The sequence below is a fragment of the Anomaloglossus baeobatrachus genome, chromosome 3 (genome assembly GCF_048569485.1).
Source record: "Anomaloglossus baeobatrachus isolate aAnoBae1 chromosome 3, aAnoBae1.hap1, whole genome shotgun sequence".
NCBI lineage: Eukaryota > Metazoa > Chordata > Amphibia > Anura > Aromobatidae > Anomaloglossus > Anomaloglossus baeobatrachus.
The window spans coordinates 315,891,028-315,914,685 of record NC_134355.1 but is presented as its reverse complement, the minus strand read 5'-3'; the positions used below and the strand labels follow the sequence as shown (position 1 = coordinate 315,914,685).

The following is a 23,658-nucleotide window of genomic DNA, read 5'->3' as shown; positions in this document are numbered from 1 at the left end:
GGGCACCCCCCATCGTGGTCCACCCCCCATGCTGCACCCCCCCATCGTGCTCCATCCCCCATCGTGCTCCATCCCCCATGCTGCACTGCCCATCATGCTCCATCCCCCATGCTGCGCACCTCCATCGTGCTCCATCCCCCATGCTGCACCCCCCCATCGTGCTCCATCCCCCATGCTGCGCACCCCCATCGTGCTCCATCCCCCATGCTGCGCACCCCCCATCGTGTTTCATCCCCCCATTCTGGGCATCCCCCATCGTGGTCCACCCCCCATGCTGCACCCCCCATCGTGCTCCATCCCCCATGCTGCACCCACCATCGTGCTCCATCCCCCATGCTGCACCCCCCATAGTGCTCCATCCCCCATGCTGCGCACCCCCCACCGTGTTTCATCCCCCTATTCTGGGCACCCCCCATCGTGATCCACCCCCCATGCTGCACCCCCTATCGTGCTCCATCCCCCATGCTGCACTCTCCATCGTGCTCCATCCCCCATGCTGCACTCCCCATCATGCTCCATCCCCCATGCTGCGAACCTTTCAGAGAGGAGTATAATAGGAGGAATATAATAGGAGGAGTATAATGGGAGGAGTAGTCCTGGGGAAAGAGGAGTATAATGGGAGGAGTAGTCCTGGGGGGGAGGTGTACAGGTGCCCAACGTGTGCGGGGGGCGTGGCCGAGCGGGCATAGTGTGAGGGGTCGTGGCCTAGTGGGCATAGTGTGAGGGGGCGTGGCCTAGAGGGCATAGTGTGAGGGGGCGTGGCGTAGCGGGCATAGTGTGAGGGGCGTGGCCTAGCGGGCATCGTGTGCGGTGGCGTGGCCTAGTGGGCATCATGTGCGGGGCGTGGCCTAGCGGGCATCACGTGCGGGGGACGTGGCCTAGCGGGCATCGCGTGCGGGGGACGTGGCCTAGCGGGCATCGCGTGCGGGGGACGTGGCCTAGCGGGCATCGCGTGCGGGGCGTGGCCTAGCGGGCATCGCGTGCGGGGGCGTGGCCTAGCGGACATTGCGTGCGGGGGGCGGGCCTGGCCAAATGGTTAATCCATGTGGGGGGCGGGGCCAGGCCGAGCCCAGCGGCCAATCTGACGGTTGTCACTGTAAGGACACAATTTTGGAGCAAGACAGACAGACAGAATAAGGCAATTTATATATATATATATATATATATATATATGTATATATATATATATATATATATATATATATATATATATATATAACACACACACACACACACACACACACACACACACACACACGTGGCATATATATCTACTATAGACTCACATTGGGTGCTATATATAGCCTTCCTTACACAGTATTCATTTATCTATAAGGGGTGAGGAACATGTAACATCTCTGTATGTGTCACCATTGTAGATGTGATGTGAGGTGTAAGGATGTGTCAGTTGCGAAGATCCGACACAAAGATTCTGCTCCCTGCAGTGACTGACAGGAGCTGGATCACCAGTGTGAGCCAATAAATTCTCTAAACGGCTCGTTTCGGTGCTGAAAGCCCGCCCTCATGGCTAAACCCCACTCAACAATTTAATTGGTCCCTTGTAAGTGGGCGGGGTTTAGCCATGGGTGGGCGGGATTTAATCGGCGTTACTTTAATCTTAAATATGTGTTCACCAGATCCCCCGTTATAGATACAATCTTGGGTCTCCACTACATGTTGTTTATTAACGTTTAAAATAAAGGCTACGATGTTTTTACCATAAGGAGTTTTTTTGTGCCGGATCCTTCCTTCAACTTCTTACCTCTGCATTACCGGCTGGGACCTGCCGGTGGATACCGTGCACTTGCTGGATTCCACAGCCCAGGCTACAGGTGAGCTGTAAATTTCTTTTTCTCTATATGAAAAAGATACCCGTTCTTTCTACCTCACACGTAACGAGATTTTTTTCTGTCGTGCCAGTCTTCCGGAAGCAGAAGGCCTACACTGGTTACTGTAGCATGTCTTCATTTTTAAAATTAAAATGTCGGGCCACAGCCTGTGTGTTGCATGGATCGCACATCCCTGATTTTTTAAAGCCCTATGGGGAGGAGGGAAATTGATGCTACTTTACTGCTGTCTGCCTGAAAGGTTTTTAAACATTTCTGTTGAGTTTTAAAATGTAAATGCCAGGCAACATCCTGTGTGGAAGTCATCGCAAATAGGAAGTGCTTCAATTAATACAGTATGTATCAGAGAATGCAGTGACACCGCTGTAGAGATGTGGAACACTATACAGCCAGAGTCTGATAAATGGAGTCAGTGAAGGCCATATGTCATTACGGTACAAACCTAGTGGCGGCACTACGCCTGGACGACATCACATATGCACTGTATAGATCAACCTGGTTGTGCACAAATTTCTAGGGCACGATTATGTCCTGGATGCGCTGATGCAGAAAGCACAGTTGCTGTGTACTCACTTTTTAAAATTGAAATGCCGGGCCACAGCTTGTCTTTTGCATGGACCTTACCACCCTCCTCCTGTTACTGTACTGTTGTCTGCCTGAAAGGATTTTGAATGTTGAGACTACAAGGTGGGTCTCAAAGATGTCTCTTGTCTGTACTGACAAGGGTATGGGAGTACTAGCCCTACATCTGTCTCTTATCCAACTCTATTTCTTATGACAATAGTCTAGGAAGCTAATGGATATGCCAAAACAGTGGTGCTGCACTTTAAAATGTATTTTTGCTGTTTTGGAAGCTTTTCGACCCCCTAAATGGGTTTTCTCTGCCTTATGTTTGCCCCCCCCATTTAATTCAATGGGGTTTGGAAAGATTCGACAAAGGTTCAAAGTTTGGTTCAATAAAGGTTCGATGAATGTACCCATTGTTCGATTGGGCTCGGCGAACCAAACCTTAAGAGGTTTGCTCGTCTCTACTGACAATATGATTCTACTGCCTGGTCAGTAGGATTAAATTCATATTAACCTCTTCACGACACATGACGTACTGGGTATGTTATGGATCGTGTGAGGTTAATCCCCGTGGGCTGCCGCACACATCTCAAATGATATCAACAGCTGACATGTGTGCCTGCCAGGAGCGAGTGGAATCGCGTTCCACCCACGCCTGTTAACCCCTTACATTTCGCTGCCAAAATCTGACAGCGAGATGTATCAGTGCACTGCCATTAGCATAACTTACCCACCCCCATCGGAAGTCACATGACGTAATCATGTGACTTCCGGTGGTTGCCATGGTAGCACAGGGTTATGTAATGACTCCTTTAGCTATCATGAGTCACTTTCTCTCACTGCCGGCAGAGGGCAGTGTGTTAGAGTAAACCCACTTTTCTCCAGATCTCAGCTGTGTAGCTGTGATCTGGAGAAATGGAAGGGTGATCAGACCGCTGATCATTATAGTCCCCTAGGGGACCTAGTAAAATAATAAAAAAATTAAAACGTTTGAAAATTAAAGGGTTAAAAAATATAGACATATTGGTATCGTTGCATTCAGAAACGCCCGCTCTATCAATATATAAAATCAAATAATCTGATCGTTAAATGGTGTAGCGGCAAAAAAAAATCCAAAATTACATGTTTTGATTATTGCAAATTTTGCGCAAAATGCAATAACAGATGATTAAAACATAGCATCTGCGCAAAAATGGTACTATTAAAAATATCAGCTCAAAAAGCAAAAATAAGCTGTCACTGAGCCATAGATCCTGAAAAATGAGAATGCTACGGGTTTCGAAAAATGGCGCTAAAAGTGCACCAGTTTTTTTGGACAAACCCGTAAATTTTTTTACCCCCTTTGATAAAAGTAAACCTACACATGTTTGGTGTCTACAAACTCGTACTAACCTGAGACATCACACCAATAAATCAGTTTCATCATAAAGTGAACATGGTGAATAAAATATCCCAAAAACTAATGTGCGTTCACACTTTTGTTTTGCAGTGTTTCTGCACTTGAAATTTTTAATGCTGTTTTCGAGTATACTATATGGTAAAACTCACAGTTTCATTTAAAAGTACAACTCTTCCTGCAAAAAACAATCCCTTATATGGCAAGATTGACGGAACAATACAAAAGTTATGGCTCTCGGAAGAAGGGGAACAAAAAAAAAAAACAAAACGGAAAATTGCCCGGGGTACTTGATTGAGCAGCTCAGACGCCTGGAAGCGCTCGATTTGAGTAACAGGTATAATAAAAAAATCAATGGGAAACTCAAGCATTTTTCGGGAAGACCATAACAGGAGGACTGGTAGGTGGGGGGAGGGGCAGGAAAATCACTGAAATGGATGAAAACAGCCCTTAAATCAAAAGAAGGTCTCCAGAGAAAGAGTTTGAGGATGCTACACACTAAGATACAAGAGTGGTCCGACACTGAAACACAATTCATTGCTAATTGCCAGAATTATTTAAAATCAATATATACAAATAATATTGTACAAATTTTTGTTGCCAAATATGATTATTATTCCATACCATAAATTAACCGGCAGCAATACTGTAAGTGTAACATAACTATTCTATATATAAACTGCAATCTTCTCCTGGGTACATATATTTACCATGAAATGTACAGGGTTAACCTCTATGTCCAGCAACACAAAATAAGTGCTAAGTGCAGTAATGCAGCAAATAAATATAAATTGTTAACAATATCAACCAAAAGTACTTGGTGCTCCTAGAAACTGATAAATGTATGGCCTAGACAAAATAAACCTAAAACTGTGCTTCGTGAAACCTAGCAGAAGATGGATCTATGGCCTATGTGCTAAAAAGAGTGCTTAGTGAAGCCTAGCAGCAAATGAATAAAGGCTATAAACAATATTAATCAAGGGGGGCTCAATACAGCCTAATAGCAGATAGATTAATTAATAACATGTAGCAGAATCATTTGCAGTAAATAAATGGATGACATAAACAATATCACCCAAAAAGTGCAAAGTGCATCTAGCAGCAGATGAATAGATAGCCTGAACGCTAATAGTATAACGTTTAGCAAAACTTAGCAGCAATTAAGCTCTATAAGCCACAAGGTGCTTAGTGCAACCTGACAGCAGATAAGTTAATACTATGAAAAATCTTAAGAAAAAGTGCTTGGTGCAAACTGGCAGTAAATGAAATATTAGTATGGGCAATATTAATAAAATTGCCTGAGGGCATAATTGACCAGATTAGAGATATTAGATTATGTGCTACACAAAATAGTTGAAAATTACAATGATGTAATGATAAATGCAATTATACAAGGTCTAAATCATATGTGCAAACAAAAACTATGTGCAAAGAGAGAAGGCTGCATTGATGTGCTGATACAAATGTAGATAACAATGTATGTGAAAGACAAATGGAAATGTATATTCCTACAATTAAGAAGCAGAGAGTTGTGAAAGAGTTCATTACATTACCAGTGTCAGTTCAGGCCACCCAGGACAATGCCCCCCTGACGTACGTTTCACAATTCTTTCTTCAGAGAGAGTCATGAATCCTGACACGTATGCCAGGGGACATTGTCCTGGGTAGTCTGAACTGACTCTGGTAATATAATTAACTCTTTCACAACTCTCTGCTTCTCCTTTGTATTAATATGCATTTCCATTTGTCATTCATATGCATTGTTATCTACATATACAGTATGTATCACCATATATAAATGGAAGAAAAAGTAGTGACAACGTCACAAATTAGTAAAACAAAAATTGCTATTAATACATATTAAAATATATAAAATCAGCTTGATGCATAGTATAGAATTAATTTTCATACAGGGACATGGACAGAAAAATTATAGCAATCAAGTACCTCAAATAAATCATATCTGAAAACTGTGTGTGATTTATGTATGGGATAACTTTATATTAGAAGAACATTACACCTGATACACATTAATAGAAACATGCTCCAAAAAATAATGCTTAAAATGTCAGTGGCTACCAGCTTTATAACACAATGATGGATATAAGAACTCAAATAGCTACAGTGGCAGTAACCAGCTATATAACACAATGGTGGATATAAGAAATCACATTGAAATCTACAGTGGCAGTAACAATAGCATAAAGCTACAATCCTAAATGGCAATCCTCAAGCTCCCACCACTGACATAATAATGCACAAATAGACAAAGAGCTTATCAAAAACAGATGACAAGGTGTAATTTCTTCTTTTTTACCTTATAACAGCAGCAGTGTGGTAAATCCACGTCCCCTCAACCTAACACGTTTCGCCCAAGCTTTCTCAAGGGGTGTGTCTAGAGTTGAGGACACCATGGTTTAAATGCAACTAGAGACCAATGACATTGAGGGGAGATGGAGGTGTGGTTGTACTGACCAATGAGCTGAGCTCAGAGGAGACATGGGAGTGGTCGCCACTGTGCGGCGCATGCGGATATGCAACATCCATTCAAGTAAAAGAGACTTACATATTGTGCAGTCTCGCACCATGTGACTCCTCCGCTCACATGATAGGAGTCAGAGGGTCACCTGAGGTTAACAGACACACGACAGAAGGCATAACTGGTGCTTAACATGCACATGTGCGTCGGCTATGCAGGCCCAATGGCAGCCATATTACAAGAGGGAAAGTTTGCCCACATTGCAAAATCAATTTACAATGGCAATAATTATTAGCATCCTTATATAAGTTTATGGAAATATGAAAAAATGAATTTCTAGGTGTATAATATATAGTAAACAAAATAATTCATTAGAACTATTAGTACTCTTATGGTATCAACTTACATTCAGTGTCACTAAACACAATATTAATCATAGGAGCATTGAGGTGACATATGCAAGATCACATACATTAAACCCAATATTAATCAAATAAAGTGACATATGCAAAATACATAAAATACACAGTGTCAGTAAAGTGACATAAGCAATCCATATAAAATATATTATGACTTTGAAATAGTAATACTACATACCTCTAATAGGTCATGGTGATAGATACAAATATTAATTCCAGCCTAAGGACTGAAAAACTGACTTGTGCTTAAACTGCTACTATATAATTAAATAGACATGATATATTAATTAAGTGTTAAATAAATAAAATTAAATAGAAACACTATCAATGGCAATGTGTAACAATATGTGAAAAAAATAAATACTCATTGGTCAGTACAACCATACCTCCATCTCCCTCCGAGTGATGCACTTTTCACTTTATATACATCTTTTTGCACTCACAACATTTGTTTACTTTAGTCACTTTTATTATTTTATTCATTGAATGTTAATTTCAATAACATGCTCTTTAATTTTTTTTTCACATATTTTTACAGATTGTTTACTGTTCAATACTGAGCCCACAAATTTGCTTGGAGAACCTAGGTTGGGACCACTTGGTCACCTAGCTACTTACCTTGGTGTGCTCGGTCAGCTTACTAAGCTTGCCACTATCTATTCTCTGTGGGTGCCCACCAAAGTGACTACTCACTAGTGAATTTGCTTGGAAATCCTCTAGAGGCACTAAGGCTGTGTGCGCACGTGTGCGTATTGCATGCAGAGAGGAACTTCCACTTTCAGCCGCTACTCAAAGGAAGCGCGCTGGCCAATCAGAGGCAAGAACTCCTGCCTTTGACGTCAGCGCTCTGGCAGAGGACGTCCCTCCCTTGTCGCGATGGTTACCCGATACATATCCTGTACCAGCAAACTGCAAGTTCCAGGAGGCCGGCGAGGGAACGGAAGGTAAAGTGAGCATAATATCTGTGTGTGCGTGTTTGTGCATGTTTGTGTGTGTTTCTTTGTTACAGGTTACAATTAGAATGTTACAGGTCTCGGAAAATGGTGACAAAAGCTATTCCTAGGAGATTGTGATTTCTGCTATAATGCAATGCTCTGTAAAGCACAGGCGATCAGACAATCACAGCTACAAGTCCCCTAAGGCTGGAGTCACACTTGCGAGAGACTCGCGCGAGTCTCACATCACATCACCCGGCGTGGCCACACACTCTCCTGACAGGAGTGGGTCAGCTGCATGTATTTCTTTGCAGCTGAGACGCTCCTGTCCGGAGAGCTGCAGGCCATGTCAGGTGATGTGATGCAAGACTTGCACGAGTCTCTCACAAGTGTGACTCTGGCGCCATGTCGGGTGATGTGATTCAAGACTTGCACGAGTCTCTCACAAGTGTGACTCTGGCCTTAGGGAAATAGTAAATGCAAAAAAAAGTGAAATAAAAAATGTATAAAATCCTACAAAAGTTCTAATGACCACCCTATTGCCTCACTGAAATTAAAACTAGAACAAAAAAAACCCTACACATGTGTGATATCGCTGTGTTTCAAAACGTATGATCTATCAAAATATAAAATAAATTAATCCGATCGGTAAACAGCGTAATGAAAAAAATAAATCTAAAGAATAATATCCAATAAGAGACTATCAAAACATTGAATCAACCCCAAAATGGTATGGTGCTGCTGCAGTCATATCTGGCCCGGGGGAAGTGCAGATCACTGGAGTATCCAGGCCAGAGCACGGCATACCATCACAGCACAGCCGCAGTCTCTGTGCTGAGGGCTCAAATTACTTTCACTTTGTTCCTGCCTCTGCTCTAGAAATGAAGTCTCTCGTAACAGCAGGACCTGCAATGATGTAATGAAGAGTGGGTGGGCCAGAGCAGCACAGTGCCCGCCTCTTCATTACATCACTGCAGGTCCTTGAGATATGGGAGACTTTGTTTGTAATGCCAGGACCAAACTGAAGCATGGTGAGCATCACAACAGTAAAAGTAAGGCAATAAATAATCTATAAAGGCATTACTGTACACCTGGATGGGGTTGGATCATACACACACACACACAGTATATAATTATATATACACACACAGTATATAACTCTATATATACACACACACAGTATATAATTATATATATATATATATATATATATATACACACACAAACACGCAGTATATAACTATATATATATATATATACACACACACACACAGTATATAACTATATATACACACACACACAGTATATAACTCTATACACACACACACACACACACACACAGTATATAACTATATATATATATATACACAAACACACAGTATATAACTCTATATCCAGTGCCTACAAGTAGTATTCAACCCCCTGCAGATTTAGCAGGTTTACACATTCGGAATTAACTTGGCATTGTGACATTTGGACTGTAGATCAGCCTGGAAGTGTGAAATGCACTGCAGCAAAAAAGAATGTTATTTCTTTTTTCATTTTTTTTTTAAATTGTGAAAAGTTTATTCAGAGGGTCATTTATTATTCAACCCCTCAATCCACCAGAATTCTGTTTTGTTCCCCTAAAGTATTAGGAAGTATTTCAGGCACAAAGAACAATGAGCTTCACATGTTTGGATTAATTATCTTTTTTTTCAGCCTTTTCTGACTAATTAAGACCCTCCTCAAACTTGTGAACAGCACTCATACTTGGTCAACATGGGAAAGACAAAGGAGCATTCCAAGGCCATCAGAGACAAGATCGTGGAGGGTCACAAGGCTGGCAAGGGGTACAAAACCCTTTCCAAGGAGTTGGGCCTACCTGTCTCCACTGTTGGGAGCATCATCCGGAAGTGGAAGGCTTATGGAACTACTGTTAGCCTTCCACGGCCTGGACAGCCTTTGAAAGTTTCCACCCTAGCCGAGGCCAGGCTTGTCTGAAGAGTCAAGGCTAACCCAAGGACAACAAGGAAGGAGCTCCAGGAAGATCTCATGGCAGTGGGGACATTGGTTTCAGTCAATACCATAAGTAACGTACTCCACCGCAATGGTCTCCGTTCCAGACGAGCCCGTAAGGTACCTTTACTTTCAAAGCGTCATGTCAAGGCTCGTCTACAGTTTGCTCATGATCACTTGGAGGACTCTGAGACAGACTGGTTCAAGGTTCTCTAGTCTGATGAGGCCAAGATCGAGATCTTTGGTGCCAACCACACACGTGACGTTTGGAGACTGGATGGCACTGCATACGACCCCAAGAATACCATCCCTACAGTCAAGCATGTTGGTGGCAGCATCATGCTGTGGGGCTGTTTCTCAGCCAAGGGGCCTGGCCATCTGGTCCGCATCCATGGGAAGATGGATAGCACGGCCTACCTGGAGATTTTGCCCAAGAACCTCTGCTCCTCCATCAAGGATCTTAAGATGGGTCGTCATTTCATCTTCCAACAAGACAACGACCCAAAGCACACAGCCAAGAAAACCAAGGCCTGGTTCAAGAGGGAAAAAATCAAGGTGTTGCAGTGGCCTAGTCAGTCTCCTGACCGTAACCCAATTGAAAACTTGTGGAAGGAGCTCAAGATTAAAGTCCACATGAGACACCCAAAGAACCTAGATAACTTGGAGAAGATCTGCATGGAGGAGTGGGCCAAGATAACTCCAGAGACCTGTGCCGGCCTGATCAGGTCTTATAAAAGACGATTATTAGCTGCAATTGCAAACAAGGGTTATTCCACAAAATATTAATCCTAGGGGTTGAATAATAATTGACCCACACTTTTATGTTGAAAATTTATTAAAATTTAACTGAGCAACATAACTTGTTGGTTTGTAAGATTTATGCATCTGTTATTAAATCCTGCTCTTGTTTGAAGTTTGCAGGCTCTAACTTATTTGCATCTTATCAAACCTGCTAAATCTGCAGGGGGTTGAATACTACTTGTAGGCACTGTACACACACAGTATATAATTCTATACACACATACACACACACACACAGTATATAACTCTATATACACACACACACACACCAGATTGAAAGATCACACATATAATGATGGGGAACATACATATTCCAGGATGGGGGCCATATATACCTGGAAGGTACCCAGAATGGGGGATATGAGGACAGAATTTGGGGATATTATTACCTCAATAACACTGTCAGCAGTAAAATAACAGTCTGTCATTACCACATTCTTTTTACTTTAATCTTATTTTTTTTTTCTATTTTTTCCTCCTCTAAAACAAGGGTGCGTCTTATAGTCCGGTGCGTCTTATAGTCCAAAAAATACGGTATATTGATGGGAAAATGAAAAAGGTATAGCTCTTGGAAGAAGAGGAAGAGAAAATGAAAAGAAAACAAAACGGAAAATGGCCATGGCATGAGGGAGTTAAACTTAAAGGTGCTTTTTACGTTTGCATTCAAATCCTCTATTTCAAATTCTAAAAATTATGACTGGAGGTAAAGTAATCCATGCAATCTTAAGGCTAAGTCCACACATGCATAAAAAAAAACAAAAACAAATCATCTGATTTTCACCCAGATATTATTCAGGCTCTCCATAGAGGCCAGCAGAGGAAACAAATGCAGCAAAAAAACCCCAAAAAAACAAAAAAAAACCGTACAGTTCAAAAGCATCTTTAGACACAAAGTGGTCATGAGTTTTCAAGCAATAAGGGTGTCTAAAGGCTGCGACATCGCTAGCGATCGCACCCACCCCCTATCGTGCGTGCGTCATGGGAAAATCGCTGCCCGTGGCGAACAATATCGCTAGTACGTGTCACACAAACATATCATCCTAACGACGTCGCTGTGGCCGACAACAAACTCTTTTTTAAGGGGAAGGTCCGTACGGCGTCACAGCGACGCCACACAGCGGGCCACCAATAGAAGCGGAGGGGCGGAGAGCAGCCGCATTAATGTCACTCCCACCTCGTTGCCGGAGAACACAGAAACGCTGTTGTTTGCCGTTCCCAGGGTGTCACACGTAGTGATGTGTGCTGCCTCAGGAACGACAAACAACCTACGTCCCAAATGAGCAACGATATTTGGGAAATGAATAACGTGTCAACAATCAACGATTTTTGCTGTTTTTCGGATCGTTAGCGGTCGCTCGTAGGTGTCACACGCAACAACGTCGCTAACGACGCCGGATGTGTGTCACAAATTCTGTGACCCCAGCGATATCTCATTAGCGATGTTGTTGCGTGTAACGGGTCCTTCAGTGGGAAAGATTGTTCTTGCCAAATCAGACATTCCATTTAAAGACGTGTATCATGGTATTTTCCTTTCATCAGTGCAAAGCAGGAGGTCTGGTTTGGTTGGGTGTGATATCTCTGACAGATGATTCAAGGGGGAAAATTTCTTCTTATGAAGATTTTGTCTATTTAATTTCCTAAGGCTATGTGCGCACGTCTCTGCGTTCTATTCCGCAGCGTTTAAGTCACTGCATGTGCGTTTCAAAACGTAGCTGAAAAGCTGCATTTTGAAAGCATTGTGCATGTGGAATTCATGCATCCTGGATGCTTGCTCTGCCATAGACAGAGTGGGAAAAGCATCCGGAACGCACAAACGAAGGGACATGTTGCTTTTTAGAACATAGCGTTTTGGCAAAATATTTCAGCAGCCGAAACGCTGTGTTCTAAAACGCAATGTGCGGATGGAATTTGCACAATCTTCATAGATTGTGCTGGGGACGCAGGACGCATGCTTTTACGCTGCGGTACAGAACGCAGCGTAAAAGCATGAAAAAAGCACACGTGCGCACACAGCCTAAAGGAGAATTGCATGGCCTATAAGTCTCCTTATGCTTTAAAAGGATATTTGCATAGTCATGAAATCACATCCACTTTGTACAGAAAGTTTGCTGCGCTTAACTATCAAAAACAAAAATGTTTTGGAAAAAAATGTATTTTTGCTAAGTGGGAAGATGGCTTAAATGGAAATAGAGCCTAAAGTTTTGTTTTTTTCTAAAGAAAACTTATGTGCTCAGTTTGCATTTATAACTGATTTTAAAACTATTCAGCTGAAAATATATGTTTGTATACTTTTTATTATATTACCTTTCCCTGTCATGAAGAAATCTAGGAATGTTTCCCAGTTTACTGTGCATTTTATGTTTGGATTCATTTTGATAAAGTGGTAATAGGACACTACAGCATCTTTGGGGTTTCGACACACATACACAACCTGAAAAAAAAAAAAGGCAAAATTAGCACTTTTGATTGCATCTGTTTGATTATTGGCTACTAAATATTCAATAACAAATAACAATTTAATCTATAATCTAATCAGCCACTTGGGGGGTATTTTACTGCTATGCCTCATATAAATTAAGAATGGGGTGTTTTTAAGAATAAACAAAAAACATCTGTAAAAGCTTTATTTATGAAACTATAAAATTATTTAACAAATACGGTAAACTTTGTAACAAAAAAAAAAAAATACATGAAGTGCCAAGATTGCAATTTTTGGGTCATTGCTCATCCCACAAAAAAATGCAATAATAAAATCACCAGAAATTAAAAATGTCATTTGTACACCAAACTTGAACGTTTGAAATCTAAGGCATCCTCATGCAATAAAAATGTTATATATCCTAGAAAATGGGGACAAATCAAATTTTACAGCCATGAAAATAGTAAACAAATAAATACTTTTAGTAGCATTGTAATTATACTCAACTGAATAATCATTTTCTCAGATCATTTTTAATGCACAAAGTATGCCTTAAAGGGGTAGTCCGGCTTGGGGTACTCTACACTACTGCAGACTTGTGAATCCTCACAGTGCAGTCAGGATTCTTCAACACTGGCATTGGGAGTGCATGGTCATGTGACCGCAAGTATGTGATTTGCATAAGTCTCCCACATTCTGACTAGACTATCTGCCCTCGCTCAATTCACTTGTAATCAGCGAGGTTGTGCACGTCTAGTCGGAATGTGGTCGGAAGTATGGAAATCACATACTTGCGGTCACATGAACACCAGCTCCCAGGGCCAGAAAATCCTGACCTTGCACAGCACGTTATGAGGACTCACAAGTCTGCAGTCACTAGATTCAATCCCAAGGCTGGATGACCCCTTTAAATACGAAACCCAAAATGCAGTATTGGAATTGCATACTTTCATCCCCATTTCACTATTTTTAATGTTTTTTAGTACATTATTTAGTGAAATGAATGGCGTCATTCAAAACTAAATGTCTTGTCAAATACAACAGCTATGTCTATGTAAATATAGCAAAAGACATGGCTCTTGGAAGAAGAAAAATTGAAAATGCAAAAACACAAATTGGTTGTGTCCTTAAAACAATGTTGTAAAATCATTCATGCATGAATCAATATAAGAAACATTATACAAAAATGTTAATATGATTTACTTTTCCCTTCTTGAACCTCAGATCTTTTGGCATTAGAAAATAAGGCAGATGAGATGTGAAGAGACGTGGAGATGGACGGCTTTTGAAGTCACCATTGTAAAAGTTGGTTTCAATCCATGGCGCTCTTTCCATATTATTAATCTGTTCCGTTCCGTTCCGATGACCTTCATTCACAATTAAGGATAGAATTTGCTGTGTCCAAACAGTGCCTGCATGAATTAATAACATATTATTTATTTTACAGCGTTCTGCTTCTCATTAATAGACAACTCGAATAGTGATGGGCGAACCTATACAATAAAGTTCAGGGTCTGTACCGGAAACTTAGTATTTGGGCATGGACCCCAAACACCGAGTTCTCAGGGAACTCCGTGTAACTGTTCGGACTAGGCCACCCAGATAATTTAAATTAAAAAAAAAAGTAAAAAGAAGTAAAATAAGGAATAAAGCACTATAAAACTGCAAATTGCCAGGAGATGCAGTATTGGTTCAAGAATTTGGTGTAAAAATGTCAGTACCATGCATCTGTTAGCAAACAAATCCGGTTTTCTGCCAGGAAACACAGGTCTCATTGAAACAAATGAATTCACCTGAGGTGAGGTCACTGGGTTCAATAAGGTTACCTGAAGTTAGTTTACCTGCAGTCATAGGTAGGGTAACATGGAAACCTCCATCTGTGACCACAGATAAACTGAATGAAGTCACCGCTCAAAGCTGTGGCTCAATCAGTTTCTGCCTGAAGCCACAGCGGGTGGTCACATTTTCTAATATGTCTGTGCGCTGCGACTTCAGTATGTAGCAGAGGCGGGATCGTCGTGGGACCTTGTGTGAATTACGTCGTAACTGGGTGTTTCGAATAAAAAAATTGAAAAAAGAGGGTGGTATTTTTTTGTGCATTTTATTTCTAATGAGCACCACGTACCCTGTAATATACACTTGAAATGCCATATAACTTAATTCATACTAAACAACTAAACAAAAAAAGTATAAGGCCTAAAATAATTTTATTGACATGGATTAAAAACACAAAAAAAATTACATCCAATGTATGAAATGGTGAAACAGGTACAGGAGTAGATACAAGGACTGCAAAAATAGCGCATATATATATATTATATTGTGAGGCAGTGACAGGGGTAATATTTGAAGACCGCTATGTGTCCCCCAGAATGTGTCTGGAAACCCTCTGAGTTTGCTATAGCTATTACAGGGAGTTTAGCACAAAAGGTAACAGGGAGACAAATCCCTCCTCCCAGTCCAGGTTTTGTAGCAATCCTCATGTCCAGCATTTTCGTTTAAATCTGGCAGAGCACATCAGGGTGTGTCTCAGTTGAGAGCCAGGCTTGGTGAAGCTACCACATGCTGTGTGAGCTGAGCTGGCACTGTGTGGAGTGAACACAGGCCAAGAGTGTGAGCCTAGGAGAACCTTAACAAGACCCCTGCGGTTAACGGGGTCCTAAGGTAACAAGACTTTTTATACCAAGGATTTGTTTATATGCACCGGCTGTGATCCGGAAGAGACTTTGATTGTGGGAAATTGGATCTATTTATGCTGCAACAATAAATAGACTGTTGGTGTGAACACGCTGCTGCCTCACGTTTTTGCCCAAGCAACGCCGCTACCTGCCTCACAATATATATATATATATATATATATATATATATATATATTTACAGTACAGACCAAAAGTTTGGACACACCTTCTCATTCAAAGAGTTTTCTTTATTTTCATGACTCTAAAAATTGTAGATTCACATTGAAAGCATCTAAACTATGGATTAAAACATGTGGAATGAAATACTTAAAAAAAGTGTGAAACAACTGAAAATATGTGTTATATTCTAGGTTCTTCAAAGTAGCCACCTTTTGCTTTCATTACTACTTTGCACACTCTTCGCATTCTCTTGATGAGCTTCAAGAGGTAGTCACCGGAAAGGTCTTCCAACAGTCTTGAAGGAGTTCCCAGAGATGCTTAGCACTTGTTGGCCCTTTTGCCTTCACTCTGTGGTCCAGCTCACCCCAAACCATCTCGATTGGGTTCAGGTCTGGTGACTGTGGAGACCAGGTCATCTGGCATAGCACCCCATCACTCTCCTTCTTAGTCACATAGCCCTTACACAGCCTGGAGGTGTGTTTGGGGTCAATGTCCTGTTGAAAAATAAATTATGGTCTAACTAAACGCAAACCGGATGGAATAGCACGCCGCTGCAAGATGCTGTGGTAGGCATGCTGGTTCTGTATGCCTTCAATTTTGAATAAATCCCCAACAGTGTCAGCAGCAAAGCACCCCACACCATCACACCTCCTCCTCTATGCTTCACGGTGGGAACCAGGCATGTAGAGTCCATCCGTTCACCTTTTCTACAAAGACACGGTGGTTGGATCCAAAGATCTCAAATTTGGACTTAGACCAAAGCACAGATTTCCACTGGTCTAATGTCCATTCCTTGTGTCCTTTAGCCCAAACAAGTCTCTTCTGCTTGTTGCCTGTCCTTAGCAGTGGTTCCCTAGTAGCTATTTTACCATGAAGGCCTGCTGCACAAAGTCTCCTCTTAATAGTTGTTCTAGAGATGAGAAAATGTGTCCAAACTTTTGGTCTGTACTGTAATATATGTATATATATATATATATATATATATATACACACACATATATACACATATATATATATATATATATATATATATATATATATATGTAGTACCTGGGCGTTGCTGTGTCCCAGTCTCCGTCTGTCTGTGTCTGTCTGTCTGTCTGTGTATCTCTGTCTGTGTGTCTCTGTCTCTGTGTCTCTCTTTCTGTCTGTCTGTCTCTGCCCATTTGTCTGTCTCTGTCTCTTTCCCTGTCTGTCTGTGTCTGTCTGGCTCTGTCTGTCTCTCTCTATCCGTCTCCCCACCAACATCTTATTACCTCACACATAAGCTTCTTATACTAACAATTTATTTTGTTCCTATAGCAACCACTCATAGGTGCTATTAATAGCCTGTAGCTCCCACCTCCATTCAGTTTAATGGAGGCAGGTTTTTTGGAGAGTAACTGTAAAGCGTGGGGTTACATTTTCCAAAACATAGTCTATGATGTTCCCTGAGTCAGATGTGTGCTGCCGCAGGAACGACAAGCATCTCCTTAACTGCGTCCACCGGCAATGCGGAAGGAAAGAGGTGGGCAGGATGTTACGTCCGACTCATCTCCGCCCCTCCGCTTCTATTGGATGGCCGCTTAGTGACGTCGCGGTGACGTCACTGTGACGCCGAACGCACCTCCCCCTTGAAGGAGGGATTGTTCGAAGGTCACAGCGACGTCGCTGCACAGGTATGTGCATGTGACGCTGCCGTAGCGATAATGTTCGCTACGGCAGCAATCACCAAATGTCGCACATACAACAGGGGTGGGTGCTATCACGCACGACATCGCTAGCAATCGCAGTTTGTAAAGTACCCTTAGGCGGGCTTTGCACACTACGACATCGCAGGTGCGATGTCGGTGGGGTCAAATTGAAAATGACGTACTTCTGGCATCGCATGCGACATCGTAGTGTGTAAAGGCTTGATGATACGATTAACGAGCACAAAAGCGTCGTAATCGTATCATCGGTGCAGCGTCGCTTTAATCCATGATTATGCTGACACGACGGTCCGATGTTGTTCCTCGTTCCTGCGGCAGCACACATCGCTGTGTGTGAAGCCGCAGGAGCGAGGAACATCTCCTACCGGCGTCACTGCGGCTTCCGTAGGATATGCGGAAGGAAGGAGGTGGGCGGGATGTTTACATCCCGCTTATCTCCGCCCCTCCGCTCCTATTGGCCGCCTGCCGTGTGACGTCGCAGTGACGCCATACGACCCGCCCCCTTAATAAGGAGGCGGGTCGCCGGCCAGAGCGATGGTCGCAGGACAGGTGAGTCCATGTGAAGCTGCCGTAGCGATGATGTTCGCTACGGCAGTTATCACAAGGATATCGCAGCTGCGACGGGGGCGGGGACTATCGCGCTCGGCATCGCAGCATCGGCCTGCGATGTCGTAGTGTGCAAAGTGCCCCTTAGGTCCTGACTGACTGGAAAGACTGTTGAGTCCGCTGTGGATAGTGAAGCTGAAGGGGAGGAAGAGGAGTTTAGGGACTCCAACGGGAGCCCAAGTACCAGAAAAATGGTCAGCTGGCAAAATGTATAAATTATCCATTGCTATTGGTAACCCCTTCAGGGAACAAGATTGTGCCCGCCTCAGGTGAGATAAGAAAATGTATTTGATGTTGACAAGTAAAGAAGTTTGGTTGAAAGAACCTGTGACCATGTCTGTGCTTGTGACGCATGAAGAAAAAGTCTGCTTATTACTGTATTGCACTAATGTGGTGGTTGGGGAGCAGAGGAAGAACACTTGCTGTGCGGCAGACTCTGCCACGACTATAACGGCCCCCGACCACCCCTTTAACATTTGGCGTAGTCAGCAGGATGGACTTCTCTGTCCTGGCCCTGCTTGCAGGGTGAAGATTAAATGGCGTGCCGCAACCAGAGTGCGGCTGAAGAGAACTAAAATGGCTGCTACAGTGTGGGAAAAGATGCAGGCCCATTGTGGCTGTCTCCGCAGCGCTGTGGCGCAAAAATGTGGTCAACCCTTGGCTGGAACAGACAAAGTTGTGCTGTCCCGGAGGGTGTGGCTTAGGAGGCATCCTCACCTGTTGCTGTACAGAGAGGTGCAGCGGGCGGAGGCTGGAAGAAAATGAGTGCAGTGTTCCCACCCTGGAATGCGCGGACCAGAAGAAGATGACTCCCTCAGGAGACTGGGCTGGCGCCTTTATTGGTGTGTCGTCGAGACAGAATGGATCAGCTCCTGGAGAAAACACGGTGGGAAAGATAGGGTAGCGGCTGCCATCCCATCGGTGAGTGTGGTCTGAAAGAAGTGACTGCAGCTGCAAGAAGCAGCACTGCAGCCAGGAGGCCTGATGGAGTTGGAGGTCCCTGTCGAGTTCGGAACCTGGGACCAGAGCTACTGACAGCCAAGATGTATGTGAGAGCGGCTACAGTGTAAAGCACAGTGTAAAACTGGAGTCAGCGACGCTAAGCCCTTGTTGTGACTGTTGCACCTGGAGAAGAAGAATTGTTCTTCGTTCCTGAGGGTTGTAGCAGATGATTGCTGTGAGTATGCCTAACAATGGCTGAAGTCTGAGTTGTTTCCCCTCCCCCACAATTTGAAGTGCTAAGGGACTGTTCCACTTCCCTGAGGGTGAGAGACCAGAAGGCCTTGTGTTCTCTTTAAATTTTCTTTGGGTCAGATAAGCAGCCGAAGATGTTTTATTTTTTTCCCCCTCCCAGTTCTGTTATGCATGTTGTGCCCCCCTTTGCTGGAATATCAGGACTGCCCCTTTTAAGTCTTATGGACTGTCATCTGCAACATATGGACTGTGTGCCTTTATCCTACGCTCTATGGAAGTGTGACTCTGCTCGCCGGGCAATACTGGGCAAGTGAGGGCACTGCTGAGTGTAAAGGAGGGAGGGGGGGAAAAACTGAAGGGCTACTTGGGCCCTGTGTCCAGGGACTGTTGATTCGTGGAACTGCCAGGTCCTGCTGAAGAAGAAGCTCTGAGAACTGTGAAAGCCCGCATACATTACTTTACCCATTTCGGTTTCGGTTGATTTTTCTATTTTTTTTGTGGTCACTGTACCTGTTCGCAACGTTTTAAGGACTGTGCCCGGGAGAAGTGCACTTGAAGGTTCTGTGAATGGTTTTATGTTATTGTTCTAATGCTCAGGTGAATGGATTCCCGGGTGCGAGCCCCTGAGGACTCGGGCTCTTACAGGGCCACAGGCCTGAAGGGTCGACTCTATGGGTCACGGCAGCAGCTGGACTTTTAGGAAAAGAAATGTTTAATGAGAAGTGTGATGTTAGAGAATGTTTTATTCAAGTATTTTGCAGAAAATGTAATTGTATTGCCATGTGGATTGTGGTTTTGCTTTTGGTATTTTGCAAGTCTGAAGCATGATTGTCCAGGAGGCCAACCTTAAAGGAGGGAGGAGTGTAACTGAGTGCAGAGCTCAGCCCACCCCAGACCTGCAAACCGTCAATATACTGTATGTTGTTCTGTGTGTATTATCATAGTGTGTATTATTGGTAAACGGCCACTAGGTGGCCACAGTTTGTAAGCTGCTTCCCTGGTACTTCCGGCTAGAGGGAGTTAGTGAAGGGGAGGGGCTTAGTTTAAAACATAACGGTTAAAAAGTCAGTTGATGAGGAGAGTCTCTGAGGGTGCGGAACAGACTGCCAATGTTAGAGGCGTGGTGGAGGAAAATCCCAATAACTTTAATTTGGTGTGACCTTCTGGGTCAAATCCAGGTGCCGGACAAGCAGTGCGGCCCGAATGGTGGCCATTCCCTGGCGGAGACCTAACAAATTCCCTCAGTCAGCGAAAGGTCAGTGGGCCCTTGAGAGAGGAGTAGGTCCTGACTGACTGGAAAGACGGTTGAGTCTGCTGTGGATAGTGAAGCTGAAGGGGAGGAAGAGGAGCTTAGGGACTCCAACGGAAGCCCAAGTACCAGGGAAGCAGTCAGCCAGAAAAATGTATAAATTATCCGTTGCTATTGGTAGCCCATTCAGGAAACAAGATTGTGCCCGTCTCAGATGAGATGAGATAATGTATTTGATGTTGACAAGTAAAGAAGTTTGGTTGAAAGAACCTGTGACCGTGTCTGTGCTTGTGGCGCATGAAGAAAAAGTAAGAAGGGCAAGTGAGCCCTATAAGGGATAATAAGCCCCATGATAATCTGGAGGGGGCTAGGGTCTGAAGGGGTTAATAATTTTAATGCAGAAGTGCATTCTATGGGGTTATGGGATTGGTGGAAAGGGGGGGCAGTGGTGATTGGGAGGGATAGTGTAGGAGGCTGGCTGATCAGGAGGTATATATATGTGGGTGGGGGAGTGGGTACTTCCTCTTGCTGCAGTGAAGATCAGCATGGCCCACCCACTTGCCCTAGTTAATTGTAATAAAAAAATAAAAAACAAAAATAAAATTAAATAAATAAAAAAAAAAAAGATAAAAAATGATAAGATTTGTTTGTCACAGCGGGGGTCCATTGTCAGAGGCTGGGAGTACCGATATTCGGTTGGTGGTACGAAGTCACTCAGGGGTAGTGGCTTCGTAAGAAATTGGGAACTTGTGGGCGTAGGTCCTGCAGGTTCAGGGGAGGGGTATTTAACGATGGAACGCTAATACCTCACACCTCGGGTCTGTTTTTGGTCACGGCCGAGGTGGTCCCTTGGGCCGGATTTAGGATGCGGCCAGGGGATAGGAAAAATTGGTTGCTTCTGGGACGGACCTATCGGTGTTTGGTTTGTGGTGTTTGGAATGTATATATATATATCAGTTAAGAAAGCCATGGAACCCCCTGGGGTAGAGGGGCGACATGACCAGGGGGGAAGGTGAACGAGTGATGGGGTTAATAGGGACAGTATGTGCAGGGATGCCAAATATGGCATTAGTGGGTGGTTTAGCTGGGGAGGAAGAGGAGGAGTAGGGAAAGGGTTAGTTTGGATGCATTAAAAGGTTACCTCCTCTTGACTTCCGGACGCCAAAGGAACGGGACGTGAACTCCAGATGGCGGACCTCCAGGAGATCGAGCGGCTTATATGGGCAGCGGTAGCAGCACACGGGCCCCTGGCAGTGCAGTCCCACATCAGGGCTGCCGGGGTTAACCCGTCGGCGCTTTCCCCTCGCTCTCCCAGTAGCAGTGGGCGGCAGTCACGGCCCCCCCGCAGGTATTCCCCGGGCACGGGGGGGCGAGGAGGAGATGTCAGAGCCCCTCCAGGGACCCTCCGCGGCAGACGGAGCGGCAGCAGAGTCTGGCAGCTGCTCCGACCGGCGGGAGGAATCTGCGTTCCAGCCGCGGCGGCCGGGAGGTGGGAGTGGCCAGCACGGGGCCTACTTCCGGTTCCGACCCCCGGGCTGGATTTCGAGTGACGGAAGCAACTCCTGGTTGGGAGCGCGTTTGGCAGCAGAGGGAGGCCAGCATATCCCCCGGCGGGGGGACCACGGGGCTGCAGACGGCAGGAGGTCCAGTGCCAGGAGGAGGTCGGGTGTGCCGCACCCTGGTGTGGCAGTGAGTGGGAGTGATGGCGGGAGCCCTACGGCGACCGCCCAGTCACTCAAATCTGTTGTGCAGCCCCCGGTAGCAGTTCCCTTGAGGGAGGGATGACCCGGTGGCAGGAGGCCTGCGGTGGCCCTGGAGGGCCGGAGGCGGCGACGGCTAGGATCCAGAGCCGGGCGTCTGTACAACTGCGTGCGGAGCCCCCTGGCAATCGGCAAGGGGGAGGGCGCAGTCGGAAGAGGTCGAGACCCGGGGTGCTGGCACGTGGGACAGGACGGTCTCCTAGGCTGTCACCGCGGGACAAGCGACGGAGCGGGGACGACTTTGCCCACGCGGTGGCCCGGACGGGTGGCCGTGGTGGGGGAGGTGCTGCGGAGGTGCCTCCCGGGTCTCGGATGGAAGAGGATAGAGGCGGCGAGGAGGAGGAAGAGGACATCGGGTTGTCAGATGATTCAGACGGACAGAGGACAGCGAAGTGGCAATTCCGGGGAACGCCGAGCCGCGGTTGGGTGAGACAGCTGCGGTATCGGCAGGGTTTGCACAGGCGGGGTGTTCTGGGGGAGGGGTGGCTGCGGATACGGCAGTGCCCGGGACATCGGCAGTGTGGAGCCAATTGTTGGGGCTGTTGCCGGCGGCTTCCGGGGCAGCGGGGGGCGCAGGCGCCGGCAACGCCGTGGGTGGGGACTGCGGGTCAGGGTACTGCGACAGCGGGGGGTAGGGGGCGTGCGAGGCGGGGGCCGGGGGCGCGAAGGAGAAGGACGAAGTTGTGCGGCTAGACGATAGGGCAAAAAGCGAGGTATATGTATGTTAAGAGGGCCCGTTGGAAGCACATTTAAAAAAAGGAGGTGAGGGACAAGATTTGGAAAGGGGAATATGTGGAGATATTTTCGCTGCTGCCCCTGGCCCCTTCCCGACCTTTGACGCACCATATGCGTCATGAAACGTTGTGCCTTCCCGACCTTTGACGCACCGTATGCGTCATGGCGGGTTTCCGTTCCTGCAGCGCTGGTGACCGGGTTTACTGAAATGTCACCAGCGCTGCAGGTACATAAGGACTTGTAGTTGAGCCCAGGGGTGTGGCTTTGCCCCCCCGTGGCTACGATCGCGTTGATTGGCTGTTGAAAGTGTCACTTTCACTTTCACATTCAATCAGAACGATTGTATTATTTCACCAATCAAACTTGGTGAAATATTACAATCCAGCCATGGCTGATGATGCAATATCATCAGCCATTGGCTAGAGCAGGGAGAGCTCCGTGTAATGCCCCCCCCCTATTTGATTGGAGGTAGCGTCCATGTGACGCTATCCCTCCAATCAGATGTGGAGGAGCGATATGACCGGTGGGTGCCCTCCCCCTTCAGCTTCATCCTGACCATGGACTGCGACGCTGAAGAAGAGGGTCACCTGCTGCCGCTGCCACCGCGATCTGCCGCCACCGATCACCATCAGGTAAGTTTTTCTCCCCTCTTTGCTGTCTTTCCCTTCGTTTCTGTGCTGTCTTCCCCCTCCCTTCTGTGCTGT

At 45.0% G+C, this 23,658-nt stretch overlaps 1 protein-coding gene across 2 annotated transcripts in view; it reads right to left on the bottom strand.

Annotated features, from left to right (window-relative positions):
• Nucleotides 1–23,658, bottom strand: part of LOC142295233 (amine sulfotransferase-like) — a 160,232-nt gene that overhangs the window by 33,542 nt on the left and 103,032 nt on the right. For both annotated transcript variants that reach the window (XM_075338327.1, XM_075338326.1), the window contains exons 3-4: nt 14,065–14,273; nt 12,747–12,873 (exon numbers count right to left, since the gene is read on the bottom strand). In XM_075338327.1, coding sequence (XP_075194442.1) covers nt 12,747–12,873; nt 14,065–14,273 — 336 coding nt within the window. The remainder of the gene's footprint in view (nt 1–12,746; nt 12,874–14,064; nt 14,274–23,658) is intronic.